The 21,865-nt window shown below is 34.5% G+C and overlaps 1 protein-coding gene across 1 annotated transcript; it reads left to right on the top strand.

The window, feature by feature from the left end:
* The first annotated feature begins 453 nt into the window (after positions 1-453).
* On the top strand, positions 454-18,725 carry LOC146747212 (nucleoporin p54-like). The gene is made up of 12 exons (XM_085498566.1): positions 454-624; positions 2,022-2,138; positions 2,684-3,019; positions 3,314-3,510; positions 4,752-4,939; positions 5,094-5,290; positions 8,298-8,352; positions 13,601-13,694; positions 14,027-14,134; positions 14,383-14,502; positions 15,870-15,980; positions 17,553-18,725. The coding sequence occupies exons 1-12, from the start codon at positions 528-530 to the stop codon at positions 17,667-17,669; spliced, it is 1,737 nt and encodes a 578-aa protein (XP_085354692.1). The 5' UTR covers positions 454-527; the 3' UTR covers positions 17,670-18,725.
* The last annotated feature ends 3,140 nt before the right edge of the window (positions 18,726-21,865 follow it).

Genomic DNA, 21,865 nt, shown 5'->3' on the forward strand with positions numbered 1-21,865 from the left:
CATCAGACTATCCCAGTTTTACAGTATACTCACGGTACATGATCACCGAACTACTAGTACTTCCGCTCCTCCAAAATGGGTCACGCAACCTTGAAAATGATGACGGTAACCAAGAATTGTTCGAAAATCCTGATTATTCATATTGTTACCTTTAATAATGTCTTAGATTGGTATGGAAATAAGGTACACCGACAAATTCCGTTATTTTCTCTCTTTTCAGACGACTTTTTTTTTTTTTAAATATTGAATACAGTGTATTAAAAACAAAAGTTGATGACTTTTTTCCAAAATTTTTAAGATCATTTTTAAAAATAATAAAATCAATCAAATGACCGCGGGCGACAACCTTGTCGCATGGGCGTTTGCATAGGCACATGGGAAAGGTACGAGGGAAGAACAGTAAAAACAAAATGTACTACAAAAATGTTGCAAGCGGGCGCACTTCTCGAGGAAGTACACAACCACCAACCATACAATAAAAACTCCGCCATTGATTCAAACTTCTGTCATAAGCAGCATGTTGCAAAATGTCGTTTTCCTTTGGTAGCGCATCGTTTGGTGGCCAACCACCAGCAACATCGGCTCCGGCGTTTGGAGGGTTTGGAAGCAGTGCGTTGACTACAGGTACGAATACATTACTCCATCACTGTGCGACGCAGCTTGTGAAGTTGCCATCAATACTTCTACAGTTTTATCAGCTCCGATCGATCAGCTAAAACTCAGCAAATTTACCTGTCATCAATACTTCAACAAACCACAGTCCCTCAGGACTGTGATCAAACATCTTGTCTACATCAAGTGTGCATACCAGTCCTGAAGAGGGTCTTATACATTTAAACCACAGCTATAGATGTGTACATATGCAGTTCTGATGACCGTGTCTCTTTATTTTTTTTATATCTTGCTAATGGGAAATTCAAGGAAAGCCTAAAAAGCATAAAAAGAAAAGCTTTAAAGGCCTTATTTTCTTTAAAGGGAAAAACTGGTAAAAACCTAAGTATACCACTGTCACTCTCTCTGTTTGATAAACTAATCAGACCAATTCTCACATATGGTAGTGATGTGTGGAAAGATGAAATTACACTCAAATCACCAATTGAAGATGTACATATAAATTATCTTCGTTTTCTCTTGGGGACATCCATAAACATCACAACAATGGGTTTATACGATGAACTTGGACGTTGCCATTGGAGACTTTTATCGAAAAACAAATGATCAAATATTTTAATCGTGTAAAGAACTCGTCAAATCCATTATTAAAACTAGCTTTCTAAGAAAATAAAGAGAATAATAGTAAATGGTACACTAATATAGATTCCCTTCTGAATAACATCAACCAGTCTAACTTGGTCGACAGCAATGAAATTCTAACAGCAAGGCAATTAGGACGAATTAACAAAAATATACAAACATCATTCATATCAACTTGGAAAAGTGAATTACATAACGACAATCAATAAAAACAAAATGAAAAAGATGCACGAAAATTTGACTAAATTCCGCCTCAGTGACCATAACTTGAAAATTGAGACTGGCAAACACAAAGGAATACCCCTTGCTAATAGATTATGCAACCTTTGTGATCAAAACGAAGTAGAAGATGAGTATCACCTAATGATGTCATGCCAAAGATATACCCCCGAAAGAAATGTCCTATTTGAAATGGCAAAAACCAAAATCCAAAACTTTAAAAATTTGCCACCAAAGACACAATTCATAGCCTTGCTAAACAATAGTGGTCTAACACTCCCTGTAGCAAGGTACCTAAAGAAATGTTTTGAAATAAGACAGCAACCCCAGTGATAATTTTCTTTCACAGTTTAAGTTTTGCATTTTGTTTTCTATCTTTTGTAGTATTATAATTTAATTTTTTTATTCTCTGTAATGTATTATTAGCTTAGTTTGTTTTATTTTATCTATTTATTTTTTTGTTTTATTCCTTCTTAAACTTTTGTAACCATTGCCAATCCCTCCGGGGAATGTGTAAGTGTTAATAAACTTATTATTATTCTGTTCAGGAACTACTGGCTTCTCTGGATTTGGTGCAACTAAAACAACAGCACCCTCTCTCTTCGGTGGACTTGGAACTGTTACTACAGCCACAACAGCGCCCTCAGGATCCTTTTCTTTCCAAGGTAACAAGTATACTAGTAATAGTATATACTAATCACGATCACGAACTACTCACTGTTTCCATGTTCCATTTCTTTTCAATCGCCAAAATCCAAAATTTGATGTTGGCATTAATCATGTTTGTCAAATAAAAATGAAACAGTTCCGAAACTGAAATGAATATATTTCCTACTAATGTTAATTAGTATGCAAGACCATATAATAAATCCACTCTGATATGACATCAGTTCATATGCTTTAATTACATGTACATTCAAACATATAAACACTAGTGAGATTCAAACTCATGACCACAGAAAATGTGTCTAGCTATCATAGGCAGACATGCTTCTCGTTACATACGTATGTACTACCCCTTCCCCCCAAAGGCACATTTAAATAGCTTGTAGTAATCAGTGAGAATAAATGTAGATACACAATTTGAATCTCTGACATCACAGAATATATTTCTACATATGTAAAGCCAAGATTTAATTGTCAGAAAAACCTACTCAGTTATGATTTCTCTCTGGGACAATTCTGTCTGTCACTGTATTCTTGGTTACAGGTTTTGGAGCTGGAACTGGAACCACTGGGTTGGGAACTGGTCTTGGTACAGGAGCATTAGGTACTGGATTAACAACTACTACCACAGGGGGTACTGGATTTGGAACTGGATTAGGCTTTGGGACTGGATTTGGGTCTTCTGCGACAGGACTAGGTACTGGTCTCGGAACCGGATTTGGTACCAGCTTAGGAACTGGACTTGGCACTGGACTAGGGACTGGATTAGGGACTGGACTTGGCACTGGGTTGTCATCTGGATTTGGTACTACTGGACTGGGTGCCACTGGTCTTGGTACTACTGGTCTGGGCACAACTGGACTTGGTACAGGCATTCAAGGTTAGTTCACTAGTTGTTAGTTACTACCTTGGTTGAACTGATGTGCACAAAACAATTAATTCAGCTAATGGCTTAAGTTACTGCTATTGAATCTTGTACTTACTGAGAGGATACATCATAGCTTCACGTTGTTTATACCATACAACTTAATTTGTTTTTTTGTACCATTAGCAATTTATGATGTCATGGTAACTAGTTTTTGTGACCACCACCAAATTGTCTGATTAAAAAAAACAATACAATATGGTAAATATAGTGATTTTGTAAACTATTCTTTTTTCTGTTGCTTAACAGGCCAGCAAGCCAACTCTGCCAATGTGCTTGTAAACACAGCCAGTGCGCTACACTTGCCTATGATATTTGGTGATGAAAGAGACATTGTTTTTGCCAAATGGAATCAGATCCAAGCATTTTGGGGAACTGGTAAAGGCTATTACACCCAGAATGCATCTGTTGACTTCTCACCTGATAACCCTTTTTGCAGGTTTAAGGTAAATATAGTTTCACAATTCAGTGGATGCTTGCAGAGTGTCAGGAGATTCTGTCATCAGTTTTGCATTCTATTCTTTGATGATCATGTGTAACACATTAACCTTTTGAACCAATAATTTTTCACACCCAAATTTTGCATGTTCTATAAATATTTCAGTACCTGCAGGTCTTTAATCTTTAAATTTTTGAGAAAATTGTTGTCAACGGTAACAAAAGTTTGGCATTCAAAGGTTTGAGGTTTTTATTATGCACCTTACAAGATAAAGTCAGTAATCTAAATGAGACATCACAACAAGAACTATGAAATGTTATAAGAGAATATTCACATCATAACAACAATAGCAATGTCTTAGAGACTTCATACACAGAATAGATTAAATACATCCAATGAATTAGCATAAACTCAAGTACATCAACCAGTAAAACAGAGAACAAAAATACAGAATTAATAGAAGATGCTATGAATAGAAATGAATGGCTGAACAACCAAATTACAATACAAGAAATAAATGCTGTATTAAGAAAACTGAAGACAAGGAAAGCTAGCACATTGATGGAATACCTTCTGTGGTGTTCAAATATGGAATGCCACTCTTAATACAAGCACTTAAAAAACTATATAGTCTGAGGAACACAATCGAGAATTATGGAATAGGAACATAATTACCTTAAAATTGTTGCAAAAACTCTTGGATACATTATCTGAATACAATAAAAAAAAAGTAAAATATTGACATTATTAAAAAACAGAAAGATCTGAAATGAGACCAACAATAGAGGAAAGTTTAAACTACACACATACAGACTTTTGAATAATACAATTAAATATGCACCCTATTTAAACATTACTGAAAAATATCAAGATATTAAAACATTAGCCAAACTAAGACTAAGCTGTCATAGCCTTGGGATTGAAGTTGCCAGACACGCACGTCCCAAAACACCAGCTAACAAAAGAATTTGCTAAATATGTAAAACAACAGAAGATGAAAAACATTTCATAATACACTGTCAAATATATACAAATGAAAGATGGGAACTTTATGAACAATTCAACAGAATATACAATAATTTCTCAACAAAGAACTTATAATATTATTATACATGCATGCATGACATACAGTGTTAAATAGTGGTGGTCATTTCGCAAATATGCTTGAGATATTGGTTCCATATGGGAAAGTCTCGCACATACAGAACGCAATGTCCACCACCCTTTAAATTTGCTTACCTGTTTCAGACAGTTGGGTACAGCTGTAAACCATCCACAAAGAATGAGTTGGGTCTAGTGGCATTGGATTTCAAGAAGAAAGAATCAGAAATACGAAGTTACCAGCAACAAATTGTTGACAACTTGTTTAAGTTACTGGGAAGCAAACCTACATTGTCTGTCTGCGTTGAAGGTGTGAGGGCGCTGCCAGATGATCGGTAAGTGCGAGGGCTCTGTCCAAAATACGTGGTACGTAGGATAGAATACAGTGTTGCGAGAAATCAGGAAGCTAGTAGATCGTTTTGAAGGGAACTGCAACACAGATGTATTGTCCAGCCAATATTAACTACAGTAATGCGGAATGTTTTTCAGAACTGAAGTCCTTATCTATCTTCTTGAGCGTCTACCGACCGGTACATCAAAGAGAGTGTCTGCTACTGATCTGTTTAGTTTTTTATCTCAGCCAACCATCAAGCAGCAACTTGTTAATCTAGGTGTTGATAATATGATGCCTAAAACTGAATTAACAGAAGCTCAGTTACGACAGTACATGGACAACCCACCCGCAGGTAAGCTGGCTTGTTAAGCTATATTCAATATTACAAACAGGAAGTTGACTGGCCTCAAAATGCAAAAACGTGTTGTCTGGTGATCTTGTTACTGTCAGCATCATATTGGTGTTGTTCACCATTATTATTGCCAGCTAACGAATTGACTGCTTTGCTGTGCATGTTATGTATTTTATTGGATCTGATTAGGTCAACCGAACATCAAACTGATACTGAGGGACATATAGACTTGCAGTATGATGCATTTTAGTTTCAATTTATTGCATCCGTTTGTAGAAATTGACGTATGGCTAATGGAAAAACAGGCCAATGGCCTGTTGCTCAACGGCTATTGTACAAAAGATTAGTGCTGTATATGCCACAACTTTTCGTTTAAATTTGTACTTTTAAATGAAATATCGCCAAACAACCACACAAAGTTGTCAATGGAATAATAAACACATGTATGCCTAACACCAAAGCAATGGGAAATAGTGGTTTGTTGAAATTCCATTTTTAACCAAAAATGACAAAAATATTTGCCAAAATTAGAGAATTAAAGATATGGCCATGAAATGAACAAATCTAGTAGATGTCAACACAAGGTACATACACACCAAGTATCAAAGCATTCAGGCTACCGGTTTTGAAGAAGAAGTCGAAAATAGAATTTTTGACCAAAAATGACCATTTTAAAATAGTAACATCTGTTTGTTTTTTTCATTATTTTCGCCTTAAGTTTCTACCTTTCTACTGTCGATGGGTCCTGAAACTATTTCATCAATTATTTTGAGGGCGATGGTCCGAAATTGGTCGATGAAAACCGTGTGAAATGGGAAAACCACCGTTAAAGTCCTATTATAAACCACGGTTTATATTACAATGTATCAATTTAAAAATTGGGATCAAAAGCTGAAGTTCGGGGTGCGGTTTCTATTAAGTACATATTGCAATCACTAAATGGGCGTGGTCATTTTTTGTCCACAACACATGCACAAAACAAACAATACACCGTACAATCTCTTGAATAGGCGTCGGGGAAGAGAGAAAGGCATTATTTTGGTTCTAAAATAGGCGTTACATAATGTTGAAAAATTACAGTCAATCAAAAAAAAATTCCACATGATACAAAAAATACTCAGTATTTTTAATGTAATATGCATTTATTTTTTTAATTTTCTTGGTAACGAAAAGTATATTCTCACAGAAGTTTCAAATAAAAACAAGAATGCACTGCTTAGTAGCAAATGATCACATAACGGTAGCTCCATCCGGCCATGCTGCGGGTCACAAGTGGATAACTTACTTGTTTTCGAAGTGTTGATATTGGTGATTATTATTTAGTAGTGATTACAATAACGCACGAAAAATAAATTCGTTGAATTGTTATAAAATGCAAGTAAAATTCAACTTAGTTTCCCCGTAAGCGAATGATTTCAGTCACATGTAAACAGCCGATATGATATCCGCCATGTTTTTGAATGCTCACGTGACGTATTATTGACAGGATAGGTCAAGTTGCTAATTAACCAGTCAAAATGCTGGATGGTGCCCACGTGTCTAAATTACATAGCTCATTTAAATATGTTTATGACAGTTCAGCGACCTCATGGTGAACGCAACACGGAAGAGATTTACCGATAATGTAGTGCGATCTTTTGCCTTTGATTTCCATGGGAAAACGGCATGATTTTTTTTTAAATCAAGAAATTATTTGTTTTCGAAAGATAAATTATTCTTCAATGCTCAGTTTAACACTTTTACGGTGATAAAAGCTCATTGTCTAAAACTTACGAAACACAGACGTATTCAGAAAGAGTATTGACAGAGGTCGCCGCCAGAACAAAAGCAGTTTCATTGCCTGTCTGACATCTTATCTATAGGTGTGAATATTTTTAGGCATGTTGTCGAAACAAATGAATAGGATTAGGAACAATGCGGTTTTGGAACAGCTGGTTGAAACAATGAAGTCAGTCACGGTCTTGTTGAATTGGGGGTGCGGTTAGTAATAGGTACTTTTCAAGTTTTCAATTTTTGTTAAGAACTCTTAAACCCCGAAGCCGGAATTGGGGGTGCGGTTACTATTACGTATGCGGTTTATATTAGGACTTTAACGGTAGGAGAAAACAGGAGAATCGACCTGCCCACAGACAAAAACAATTCGACTGACCGACACAGGGATGCACAGACTTATTCATAAACAAAGTTATTCCAACACCATACTATAGAAGGCGCTCTCACTATAGACCGCCACAGTAGAGTTTTGGGGGGCTAATTTGCATAATTTTTGGCAGATCGACTTCTCATGAACAAATTACCATCTACACTCATCAAGGCATTCACACACCAAAAATCGAGTCAAATGGTTCGGCGGTTTTTGAGAAGAAGTCGTGCACAGAGAGACAGACAGATAGACAGATAGACAGATAGACGGACGACAGACTCAGGACAGAAATCCATCCCATAGGCTTAGCCGGCCTATAGTCCATTGAGCCAAAAAGAGAATTAAGTCACTAGTCAAGTATATGAGTGTGTATAACTACATAGAGTTGTTACTTTGGTCCTTGCCTTTTGCTCCAAATATGTTCACTCTATTTCTAATTTAGCCATTAGAAAAAATGTTCAAATATTATGTTATATCAAAACTATAGAGGCAGTAAATAATCTCTCTAAATAAATTTGTGTTACACTGCCCTCATTTAATCAAATGGCGCTCATTCGTAAAAATGGTTTGATCAATCTGATGATTAAATACTCTCAAGACATGCATAGCTAAACAGTCTTGTAAATTTCCTGACAATATTGACATTTTGTGGTATGCAACAATATAGCGATGACATAAAAAGTATTGCTGCATTGTTAGCCACTTATTTGTCAGGTTTGAACATTTTCCTAACATAACTTTTTTTCAACTTTTCAGATTCATTATTGACATCTAGATTCCTAATTTTTTGATAATTTGTTTTTGAGGGTGTTCTCAAAAATATTCTAATTCTAATGCTTTCACTTCATCCACTATATTTCATAGGTTATGATCCACGATTATGGAGACAAGCAAAACTTGACAATCCTGACCCATCAAAGTAAGTACACCTATAACACCCCCGCCTCCAAACGGTTTAGCTTATCTATTAATACATAATTGTTTTCTGCTGGAGAAGAGTATTTTCTTTGCTAGTTGTCCTATGATAGGTTTTCACATTTGTACACTCATGAAAGCCTCCACAGATGAATGAGTGAAAATTGTGTCAGCAGGCCATGTGTTAACCTCAGACTAGTGGTTAGGCCAAGTATGTACAGTCAAATTGTGTGAACTATATAATTGATAGTGCATGATTGAAGTGGTGAACTTAACATTGCACATTTTATGTATGCAAGGGCAAGGTTTTAATAGGTGAACTATGTTTACATGTTTTTGTGTTCCTGGGTGGGTGGATCTTTTTTTTCTATTAAGGTAGCGAGAAGGGAAATTTTCATTTTTTTCTTGATTTTTCAAAAATTGATAAAACGGTTACTTTAGACCTTGATACATCACCCCAGGTTTACAAAAGATCAAAATTGCGAAATAATGTTGCTTAAATTAGTGTTTTAAAACACTAGCAGAAAAGACTACAACTGCCGTTTCGTGGATATTTGCATAGTGTTTATCTTTGGAAGGAATTAAATGATAACATCTTATCTGTATACTCTGTTGTTGACGATTCTGATATAACGGGTGATAAGCTTCCAGTTGCAAACAATGCGTGTTTATCTAACGTCCATTGTCAGCATTATTGTCAGTCGAGACTTCGTCGGAGAAACATGGTCACACAGTACTCATTTCGCCCAACCTTCTGCTTTTACATCGACCGCTTATTGCTTAATTTCCGACCACGCGGTCTTGTCCGACCGGAAACCGACCGCATTTTAATCGCGTTTTTTTTCCGCTCGCTCGCTCATTGAAAACATTGACCGCTCGCCCAAACACTGAAAACTGGCACATGGGTGGTCGAAATGGTGGTTTTGATAGTAAAGTGTGAACATACAACTAGTATTAACTATTATTACATTCTGAACGACACTTCAAACCTAATAGCTGTATTACACTTGTATCGTGAAAGCAACTGAACTGGGACCTCTTGTTACGTGTTTTGGGTGCTTGTTCTAGATGTAATATTTTTATTTTTATTTTAATGAGACAGTTACGTGAAAAAAGCCTAGGTAACTCCTTTTGACAGAGCAGAGAAACGAGGAAATGTTAGTGATTAATTCCAAAAATAACGATATCAAATTCACATCGGTCCACGTCTGGTAAAATTTGACATTCAATTTTTAAAATTAAGTCACGATCATTGAATGAGCTCGGTCTATACCGTATACGTACCGCAAAAGTGTTCCCACAAAAAATATTTTCGACTAAAAACGGCCACATGCCCTGAAAAAATCGAACAGAGCTTGACATGTATGAATAATTTATTGTGCTTAAAAGAAAAACGTGTCAAATTTAGTTATAGCCATAACTATTTGGTGGCCAGTCGATGAACAATTCAAAGTCCTTCAGGGCTGAAAATCATCGACGCTACTCTGGTTTACTTAATTTCACAACTTGCAGAGAAAACTGATTCGAATAAAATAAAGCAAGCGATTGATAAGGATGATTATTAATATTTTCCCCGATGCTCTTCGAATTTTTATTTTTTTTATTTCAAGGTAAGAAATGGCTAGCTGAAGTTGCATCGTCTTCAATGCGGTTGTTTCACCGCGAACAACTCTAGCTCTGTTTTGGGCATGGTTTAGTTTTGCGATGTAAAATAAAATATATATTAAAATAATAATACTTGATTAATTATTTGGGGTTTCAGCCCACAAATTACGGACATGATCTCCATTAATTACGGTCATTGTTTGTCTTCTCTCGGCTGATTGTCACGGTGTTGATCGACGCCCTTCCTAAACTCAGTATGGAGACACCAACGGGGATCGACATTCCAAACAAACAATCGAAATTATCAACGAAAGACGAGATTTTTCTAGATATTTACAAACATACTGTCATGACAAACATATGTAAAATTAACAAATACACAAAGAGGTGTAATATTAGGTTTTATTTTAGGCTTAGAAATATTTTCTTTCACTCAGCCCATGCATGTAACTGCCATTTAGCTTTAAGGTCCTTCAGCATCGGGGGAAAACAACAATAATTATACAAAACACATTGCGAAGACTCAACAATCAGGAAAGAAACCCCAGACAACCCTGTCGTACTTGTGTTGAAATACATTTTGTATTTCACGTCAGAATATTGTTTAAAATAAAATATTCAGTCCAAGCCAAATCAAGGGCAAAGGGTCAGGTTGCGTGCATATAATTATATATAGTTAAAACAAAAAGTATTTGAACTTTTGTCAGCTGTTCAACATCTATAAAAACCAGAAAGACAATTATAAGGCAATGTGAACCTCGTAAATTATTCTGTTAGTCCGAATTTTAAATGCGCACGAGCGAGCAGGTGGGCGTTGATATTTCGGGGTTTGCGCGGTCGAAACTAAAGCGGAAATTGTCCGGTCGAATTCAACAAGCGGTCACAAAAGCGAGAGAAAAAGGTGATTGGAAAGCGGAAGCGGGCGGGAGGTTGTGCGAAAGGAGTACTGTAACTTTGCACAACTTTCTTTTAAATCGTTTTATTTTCCAAGTCAATATTCTATTTTACTAATACATTTTTTTTCTAACGCAATGGCGAAGAAAAGAAAGAAAGCGTTGACAGACGAGGCAAAGAAAAATCTGCCACTAAGTGTCGCACTCTGACACAGCAATTTTTTTTCAAACATCGGCCATTTTGTTTCACCATGAAAACCGTTTTATTAGATGTCTTATCTGAGACACTTGAAGGATTAGCTTGTTTGTAAACTGTCAGCGTGTACAGTGGGACAGTAATGTTTGTCAGAGGATTATCCCTCGTTGTTCGTTTGCATAACAATGGAAAACCCGAACGTTCCTGGAGTACAGACTCAAATGCCAGCAGTTTTCTTCATTTTTCGCGCTCGAGCTTGAAATTATTCATTATCTGACACTCTTTATGAGTTCTATGATATCAGTGGTTAATATGTTTGGCCATTTTTAGTGTATATTTATAATAATGCAGCAAATCTACAGTGTTTTATTAACCAAAACTGTTTTTCGCGTTTTTCTCGAGTTGAAGTTTTGATCGAGAACGACTCATTGGGACCGCCGCCAAATCAAGTGCGTTCGGACTTGGACATTCAAACTCGCAGTTATCGTTCAAAAGATAATGATGGTGCGAAATATGTCTGGGTTTTTAAAGAAAATGCTTTGTCACAGAATAATAGTCTGTTAAAGGTGCCAAGTATGAAATAATTTGGGGACAAAAAAACAAACCTGCATAGAAATCGGAATAATAGGTCTTTTGATTATCGGAGACGCATTTCAATGGACTTGATTACGGACAATGCATAACTTAAATTTCACCAGGAAATTCCGCAGTGTGCTCTCGCAATCGCGTACTTAGTCATTTTTACAAGGTTCGCCATTTTTGATGTCACGTGATAATTATGTAAACAATGTCTGTCCAGTTTGTGCGAACTTGCACCTCTATACTTAGTCTTTTGAAATATATAACCTAAATTACTGTTCTGAACGAGACAACAGACAGAGAATGTTTTATTTAAAAACGTCACAAAACCTTCTCGCTACCTTAAGCTTAATTCCAGTCTCCATGGTTAGATTCAGTTTTAAATTTATGCATATTGATGTATTTTCCTATTCAGTTTAATTCCAGTTCCCATGGTTGGATTCAGTTTTAAATTTATGCATATTGATGTATTTTCCTATTCAGTTTAATTCCAGTTCCCATGGTTGGATTCAGTTTTAAATTTATGCATATTGATGTATTTTCCTATTCAGTTTAATTCCAGTTCCCATGGTTGGATTCAGTTTTAAATTTATGCATATTGATGTATTTTCCTATTCAGTTTAATTCCAGTTCCCATGGTTGGATTCAGTTTTAAATTTATGCATATTGATGTATTTTCCTATTCAGTTTAATTCCAGTTCCCATGGTTGGATTCAGTTTTAAATTTATGCATATTGATGTATTTTCCTATTCAGTTTAATTCCAGTTCCCATGGTTGGATTCAGTTTTAAATTTATGCATGTTGATGTATTTTCCTATTCAGTTTAATTCCAGTTCCCATGGTTGGATTCAGTTTTAAATTTATGCATATTGATGTATTTTCCTATTCAGTTTAATTCCAGTTCCCATGGTTGGATTCAGTTTTAAATTTATGCATATTGATGTATTTTCCTATTCAGTTTAATTCCAGTTCCCATGGTTGGATTCAGTTTTAAATTTATGCATATTGATGTATTTTCCTATTCAGTTTAATTCCAGTTCCCATGGTTGGATTCAGTTTTAAATTTATGCATGTTGATGTATTTTCCTATTCAGTTTAATTCCAGTTCCCATGGTTGGATTCAGTTTTAAATTTATGCATGTTGATGTATTTTCCTATTCAGTTTAATTCCAGTTCCCATGGTTGGATTCAGTTTTAAATTTATGCATATTGATGTATTTTCCTATTCAGTTTAATTCCAGTTCCCATGGTTGGATTCAGTTTTAAATTTATGCATATTGATGTATTTTCCTATTCAGTTTAATTCCAGTTCCCATGGTTGGATTCAGTTTTAAATTTATGCATATTGATGTATTTTCCTATTCAGTTTAATTCCAGTTCCCATGGTTGGATTCAGTTTTAAATTTATGCATATTGATGTATTTTCCTATTCAGTTTAATTCCAGTTCCCATGGTTGGATTCAGTTTTAAATTTATGCATATTGATGTATTTTCCTATTCAGTTTAATTCCAGTTCCCATGGTTGGATTCAGTTTTAAATTTATGCATATTGATGTATTTTCCTATTCAGTTTAATTCCAGTTCCCATGGTTGGATTCAGTTTTAAATTTATGCATGTTGATGTATTTTCCTATTCAGTTTAATTCCAGTTCCCATGGTTGGATTCAGTTTTAAATTTATGCATATTGATGTATTTTCCTATTCAGTTTAATTCCAGTTCCCATGGTTGGATTCAGTTTTAAATTTATGCATATTGATGTATTTTCCTATTCAGTTTAATTCCAGTTCCCATGGTTGGATTCAGTTTTAAATTTATGCATATTGATGTATTTTCCTATTCAGTTTAATTCCAGTTCCCATGGTTGGATTCAGTTTTAAATTTATGCATATTGATGTATTTTCCTATTCAGTTTAATTCCAGTTCCCATGGTTGGATTCAGTTTTAAATTTATGCATGTTGATGTATTTTCCTATTCAGTTTAATTCCAGTTCCCATGGTTGGATTCAGTGAATTGAATTCAAGATTTAAACATCAGGAACAACAAAATAAACAACACCAAGGTAGACTGAATGTAAGTCAACATCAATAAACTTCAAAGAAGTTTTAATCCTGAAAATGTTGACAGTTTTACTTAATGCTATGAAAAAAATAAATACCATTAATTGCTGCACAGCTTTGCTTGTACGATAAAACTACATCTACATATTCAAGTTATTTCCATTATCTGTAAGTTTTGTTTGATTTTACTTGCTCATATGTAGCCCAAAAATAGAGACTTATATTGTCATTACTGTACCCCAATTTATGCCAGTCATATATCTATTTGAAATCATCTTTCATAATTGACAAGATTATTCCAGCCAAATGTTTTTTTTCTAAAAGAATGATATATTTTTCGATTAGATAATTGCAGAAGACATTTCTACTCTTCAAAGAAATCAATCCACAATACATGCTAAGTTAGCGGAGTATAAACGAAAACAAGCTGAACTTTCACATAGAGTTTTGCAGGTAAGAATTCCCATTTGTGTTTGCCTATATCTAGCATTTACACCACCATAACAGCACATTTTAAAACGCTACATTTGCCATGCAGTGGGTGTTCGTATTTCATGCATGACAATTGTAGCACTTTGACATTGATTTCATATCAGAATCACACGAGTGAAATCATTCAAGGGATTCAACCTCTGAAAGTGCACCCATTCATCACAATATGTTAAATAATTCTTGATACGTGTACTTGAAAATGATTACAGGTTATGCTAGTACAAGAAGTTTACAGAAAAAGTGGTCTTGCTATACAAATTGATGAGGAACAACTTAGAGTACAATTAGAGTCAATACAGGCTGAATTAAATGCACCCACTCAGTTCAAGGTAAATAATTGTAATATACACTTACTTAATACTGCCACCACAGTTGCTTATTGGCAACACTGAATTTGCCATTTTTATACGCCTTGTGATATACCCAGTCCGAAGGCTTATGGATTGAGTTTCATCACAATATATTTCATATGTTCATGGACCGATTTCCCCCAAACATGGTATATGGTAGTAGACATATGCCCCCAGATTTTGTTTCTGTTCAGATACAAAATGGCCGACTGGCAGCCATATTTGACTCATATCTCCATTTTATATGTGTAAAGCATTGTCTCTTCGTTGTACTCGCCAATTCTGTTCAAACTTAGATTATGGGTGAAAGTTGTTGGTATACTGGGGCACATTCATTATTTTTCAAATTTTTTCCCCAAAAATTTGACAACTGGAGGCCATTTTGTTTTGTTTGTTTTGCATATAGCTTCAGCTTACAATTAAGTTCATTCAGATTTGGTGCAGAGGGCATATATTATTTCACAAAGATGCAAGTTAGTTTTTGTTGAGATTCTATTAATATGGCTGATCACCAGCCATTTTGTTTAATGGAAATTGGTAATTTTTCGTCCTTTTTTGCACATTTTGGCTTATATCTCAAATTCATGCAGTCCAAACTTGGTAGTTTTTTGTTACAGTCCACTTTGTTTTCAAAAATATTTGCATAATCATTTCATATTTGGAATCCACATTTCCTAATATGGTGGGATGTAACAACACATTTATAGCATGCTGTTACTGATACCCCAGATTTTGTTTGTTACTGAGATACCATGATATAATAATATGCTTAATTATGCCTTAATGAAATAACAAATCATCTTAGGGCTCATTGTAGTGAATTTGGTTACAAAAAATAAAATGAAAGATGTAAAACAAAATGAAAAATTAATTATGATGATTTTGTGTTTTTTGGATGAAAATTTCAAGTATTCAGTTACTTGTTTCAGAAGTTTTGGGTCTGTGTGAGTAATAATAGATAAATGCATGTTAATTAACTAATTAGCATATAAGTGTTTTTTCTGTATTAATAAGCACATCAGATGAGAGAATTATAATTCAGTGAATCAGTGTACACCTTCATTATTAACCAGACAAACCTTCATTATTAACCAGACAAACCTTTGTTATTAATTTAATTATACATGATTGCCTATGGTATAATTGCAGCAACCTTACCCGGACTTTACCCAGACCTTATAAACAGTATATAGTTATGACATTACTTTGAATTAATACATGTACAATGTAGGTCATTTTAAGGAGCGCTGTCATCTATCTCTGATTTGTGTGAATATGTTACGCTGCATATTCTTTCTACACTGACTAATCTGTGTATGTGTGTTTTATTCTCACTAATCACTCAGGGTCGTCTCAATGAAATGATGTCTCAGATTCGAATGCAAAGCCAAGCTCTAGGAGCCCGAACTGAAGAAAGATACTCAATGGATCTTGCTTTGCAAGATGAAATCAAACAGGTGAGCCTATCAGAATTAAGACTGAGTATGTCACAGAAGACACAGAATATAGACCATTGCCAATACTTCTGTAAAACTATCAAACATGGTTATTGTAGTTGTCTTATAACGAAATTAAGATTTGTACATTAAAGCATAGACAGTATAGTAGAAAGGACGCGCAACTGCGGCAAACATCAAAGTCAAACGCCAGATGCCCAACGCAAGCTGGACTGGAATATTCTAATGACATCATATTTATTTCGATGCGATGTCACTACTTTCGTATCAAACTACAAGGATCTTTTCCTAAACGAGTCGTTTTCTTTCCGCAATACGCATCTTTCGAACACATAATAGTTATCAGTTGTTCCCGTGACCGTGGTTCACTAGTAAATATTACTTTTAATATATATGTTCCTGTTTAATTGAATAAAATTGAAAGTTAGTTTCAGACAGCAGTAATGTTTCCGTACATGTTAACTAAATGTGGTGGTAGGTAAATGTTATATTCAGTTTGTACCCTGTTTTCGACAAAATATTTGAATATTTCTTTTTTCATGATGCATGAATTTTCTTATGTTATTTTCCACCGACTGTGCTCGTTTTTTGTTGTTTTCTGCCTTGCACTTTTTTTAAATTAACTTTCAATTGGTCTGTTTTCATGTGTCATCTTCATGTCTGTCGTCATCTTGACTACCTGTTCACACTCTTTCAAAGGGAATGCTTGTCCAAGTTTGTACCCTGTTTTCGACAGAATACACGAATATTGTTTTCATGATGCATGGATCTTCAAATTTTGCTATTTTTCACAGACTACGCTTGTTTTTTGTTGTTCTGTCTCGCATTTTTTCAAAAATAGACTTTCATTCCATCGTCCATTTTTTACATCTGTCGCCATCTTGACTACACGTCCAGTCTTTCAGCCTGGATACACGTCTACCTACGCTGTACCCCGTTTTCATTAATAATTTCAAAGACTTCTACAATACCTTAGGCAACTCTCGTCAACACCTAAAACACGCATTTTACGAGAAATCAAAATAAACATTTAGCTTATGTTAACGGTTAGTTTAAATCAGCTTAACTTTTTTCCAGCCCACCCTACTACAATAGAATCACTGGAGTTGCTTGTCCTTCCTACTATACTGTCTATGATTAAAGCAATAGAACTAAAAATGTATTGGTGATTCATTATTTTAAAATTTTGACACAAGTCGTGAATGTGTTCTTACATAGTATGAATGCATGTTGAATCATTATTTCATGCTAAATATTAATCATGACAGTCGTAACTATTATAATTCCATGTAATAGTTTCACTAAAACAAACATTTTGAAATAAAAAAACAAAAAAAATTTTTACCATAGGACCATTAGTGAGTTTCTCACTACTTTCATGGCAATCAAAAGATCTGATTCGTTTTGATAGTAATCATCCACTAGCAAAATTTACAGAATGATGGAAAACTTTGATAAGAATACCTATTGTAGATTTCAGTGTAGGAGCTCTATAGAGAACCTGTGCAGATGTCAGTGTAGTATTTGTGCAGATTTGCCAAAGTCTCATTCCTTCAACTTGTCTGTTCACAGCATTTAAGACAACAACAAGAAGGCATTCGGCATCTTATCAGCATTATAAAAGATGATGCAGATGACTTACAGTTGATAGAACAAGGACTAACAGAAGTCATTCACAGAAGACGATAACATTTTATGTACTGGTAATACAATGTAACATACTTGTATTACAGTGTAACATACTGGTAATACAGTAACATACTGTACCTGTGTAGGTAATACAATGTATCATATGGGTATAACACATTTTGTAAAATCAACCAAATACATGTTGACATATTCACATGTTGCACAGCTGACTTCAAGACATCAACTAGAGAGCACTATGTGTGGTAATTTGTGTGAAGCCAACAACAGTCTAAGCTGTAAATCCAACACGAGGACAAGGTTACTATTATTAAAGCCACTTTGAGATCTAGACTGGTCAGTGACGTCTGTAATGCCCACTTCTTAGATCATTTACCTTGTGTTGTACAATAAATATTGATACAACTTTGCAAAATTTCACTAAAAGGCAATCTTTTTCGTATTTGATATTTTCATAAATACTAGTAATTCTGAAATTATTGGTTTTAACGTATTGTCGATGTGTGTATCCCTTCAAAAAATGTTATTACCAATAGTCTTCATTTAGACAAAGTCCAAATACATTGTACTAGTAATTGTTCCCCTGCCCTTTGAAATTATATTTTTGATTTTCAATGATAAATGACTAACTCAGCATTTATGTTCCATGAGGAGTCATTTTTGAAGCGTTTTCATTTGTTACACCCCAATCAAATCTAAAGTGCGTATTTTTGAAAATCAAATTTCATTTTATGTACATTGTTGACAGTATTCTGATTGCTTAATAATATTCCTTTTGACCGAGCGAGTCAAAGTGGTTGTAAGGTCTTGCATCAAAATGTCACTTATTTCTGAAGTTATTGTAACATGTTTTTTTTTACTCCAAGGATAAACAAAAGTGTAATAGAAATTTACAATGTACCATTCTGTTTTAGGCTATTTGTACAAACAGATCAAGCGATCACTGGAAGTGAAGTAGCAGCTCTCAAGAAAGTTTGCACGGCTAATGTGCCCTTCAAACAATCATTTATGTCCATCAATTTACACATTTTGTAATGAAATTAAGATTACAAATTGGACTGTACAAAATTGGTTTGAAATAAAATTAGATTTATTTGATTTTTGACTCCCATGTGCGAAGCACAAAATGGGAGTCTTTGCAGTTAGTGTGTCTGTATGTGTGTATGTGTGTGTGTGTATGTGTGTCCGACTGTTCCACTGCTATCTCAAGAACCATACATCGGTTTTTGATGAAACTTGGTGCATAGATGCTCTGGGCCAATGCGCAGATTTGATTAGGTTTTGGTAAAAATCCATGCTCGTTAATTACCTAATTTGCATGATAATTAGCTAATTTTTAGCTGTTCTATGACTGTTCCACTGATATCTAAAGAACCACTCATTGGATTTTGATGAAACTTGGTACATAGATGCTCTGAACATATACGCAGATTTGATTAATTTTTGGTAAAAATCCGTGCATATTAATTACCTAATTTACATGATAATTAGCTATTTTTTAGTGGTTCCATGACTGTTCCACTGATATCTAAACAACCACTCATTGGATTTTGATTAAACTTGGTACATAGATGCTCTGAACTAATGCTAGGTTTTGATTAGTTTTTGGTAATAATCCGTGGATACTAATTACCTAATTTGCATAATGATTAGTCAATTTTCGGTTTTTCCACTGATATCTCAAGTACTAATCATCACATTTCAAATGAAACTTGGTACATAGATGTCATACGACACTGCACAGACCTGATAGTTTTTATGCTAATATCAGTACATATTAATTACCTAATTTGCATAATTAATTAATTTTCAGCATTTGATACAAGTAGTTAGCATTACATTTCAATGAAACTTGGTACTTACATACTCGAGGACTATGCAGAGATTGATTGTTTTCGATAAATATTTGTGCATATTAATCCCCTAATTTGCATAATTAGTTAATTTTCAGCTTTTCCATGGGTATCTCAAGTACTAATCATCGCATTTCAATGAAACTTGGTACATAGATCCTTTAGGACTATGCAGAGACCTGATTAGTTTTAGGGTAAATAATTGTGCATATTAATTACCTAATTTGCATAATTAATTTTCAGCTTTTCTACTGATATCTAAAGTACTAATCATCACATTTCAATGAATCTAGAATTATGCAGACCCAATTAGTTTCCGGTAAATATTTGTGCATATTAATCACCTAATTTGCATAATTAACCAACTTTCACACTGATATCTCAGGTACTATACATCACATATCAATGGATGCTGTAGGACAATAGACAGACCTGAATAATTGTGGGTTACAATCTGTACATATTAATTACCTAATTTGCATAATTAACCAATTTTAAGCTTTCACACTGATATCAAAAGTACCGTAAAAACTCCAAAATTTCGACCGGTTTTAAATAATTGGTGTTAGAAATGTGACATGTTTTTAGAGTCGTGGCCGAGTTGTAACTCAAAATCTAAAAGTCATCAATCAGTGAGTATTATGACAAGCAAAACAAAACATCAAGACGCGCAGAAGAGGTCAGCACAAAACTAATAGGTCAAAAGACAAAGCTGTCTCGCACTACCTAGGAAAACTTGCGAATGTTCGAAGTACAGGTACCCATTGGACAAAAGATACATGGAAGTTTAGCAAACTATCTCCCCGACCCAGTGCAATGTATCCGGTTAGAATCAAAGCTCACGTGTCCCTTATTTGAGGGACCAAATTCTGCCGTAAATTCGCCCTTGGATTAAAAAATAAAATGGGATTTAAGAAAATAAAATGGGACTTTTAAGGTGTATTTTGGCGTCATTTTTCGGACATTTCAATCAATCCTGCCGGCTAAAATAGAGTCTAAGTTTTACCGTAGTCATTGACGTCTGTCTATTCAAGAGTACACGTGTATGATTTTTATCGTGACTAGCGTGAGCGGGTAAGCTTCCTTTCGAGAATGAGCTGTTATCACTGTGAACAATGTTAAATTATTCTTCAGATGACCAGTTTATTTTTTAAAAACAACTAATTTTTTTATTTAAAAAAAAATTATGCCGTTTTCGCATCAAAATCCAAGCCAAAATATCGTACTACAACATCAATCTCTTCCGCATTGCGTTCAATAACATTAACATATTTAAATAAGCTATGGTAATTTGAACACTTTGGCATCATCCAGCTTTTTGATTGGTTAATTAGCGATTTGACCTATTTGACCTAAGAGAACATGGCGGATATCCTACAGCATCAAACGTTTATACGAGACCGGAATCATTCGCTTACGATGAAACTTAGTTGACTTTTATTTGTATTTCATAACCATTCAACAAATTTATTTTGTGTACATTATTATAATCACTACTGAGTACAGTAATAATCAACAATTCAGAAACGCAGCATGCCGAGATTTTTGTGTTCGTTTTTATTTGAAACTTCGTTTATTTAGAATATATTTTCGTTACCAATAAAATAAAAATCTCTCAGTCAATCAGAAACCCGGATTCATGCCTTCGAGGAAGGTCCAGTTTGAACGCTCACATCGTTTTTTTTTTTCGTTTGGGGGAAAACTAAAACTGGTCGCAATTTTCGAATAAGAATGAGTCGGCAATTTTTAGTGGAGTCGAAAATTTGGAGGTAAATAAAACACCGAAACCCGGCAAATAAATAGCCAGTCGAATTTTTAGAGGGGACGAAATTTTGGAGTTTTCACGGTACTAATTATTCCATTTCAATGAAATTTAGTACAAAGATGCTCTAGGACAATGTACAAACCTAATTAGTTTGGGGTAAAAATCTGTTCATATTAATTCCCTAATAAGCATAATAATTCATAATTTTTTGGTTCTAATCACATTTCAATTAAACTTGGAGACATAGATTTTCTGTTACATTGCGCAGACCTCATTAGTTTTACACTCAAATCTGGTCATATTAATTTTCTGATTTGCATAATTAGTTTTCAGCTAAGTAATTTCGAATTATATTTAATGTGTCTCCAATACTCTCAGCACATGGGAGTTCTTTCTAAGCTTTCTTTGATTTGATAATGGTTTGCACAACAATCCTATAGTTATCTAACAATGACAAGGGTCTACTTTTCAGGAATATAACTGAGTAAAAATTTTACATGAATACATATGTAATATTGAAGCAATTGGACTTGCGGTTTTTAACAAGAAGTCGAAAATATCACTTTTTACCAAAATTAGAGAATTAAAGATATCAGTACAAAACGAACAAATCTGAGAGG

This window comes from Saccoglossus kowalevskii, chromosome 4 (genome assembly GCF_978046115.1).
Source record: "Saccoglossus kowalevskii chromosome 4, keSacKowa6.1, whole genome shotgun sequence".
NCBI classification, from domain to species: Eukaryota; Metazoa; Hemichordata; class Enteropneusta; family Harrimaniidae; genus Saccoglossus; species Saccoglossus kowalevskii.

What these genes read in the sequence shown, in the direction of transcription:
- LOC146747212 (XM_085498566.1), top strand. Translation starts at nt 528, where the DNA reads ATGTCGTTTTCCTTTGGTAGCGCATCGTTTGGTGGCCAACCACCAGCA. An exon ending in AAGCAGTGCGTTGACTACAG is followed by an intron (nt 625 to 2,021) that starts GTACGAATACAT and finishes TATTCTGTTCAG; the next exon opens with GAACTACTGGCTTCTCTGGA. An exon ending in TGCAAGATGAAATCAAACAG is followed by an intron (nt 15,981 to 17,552) that starts GTGAGCCTATCA and finishes GTCTGTTCACAG; the next exon opens with CATTTAAGACAACAACAAGA.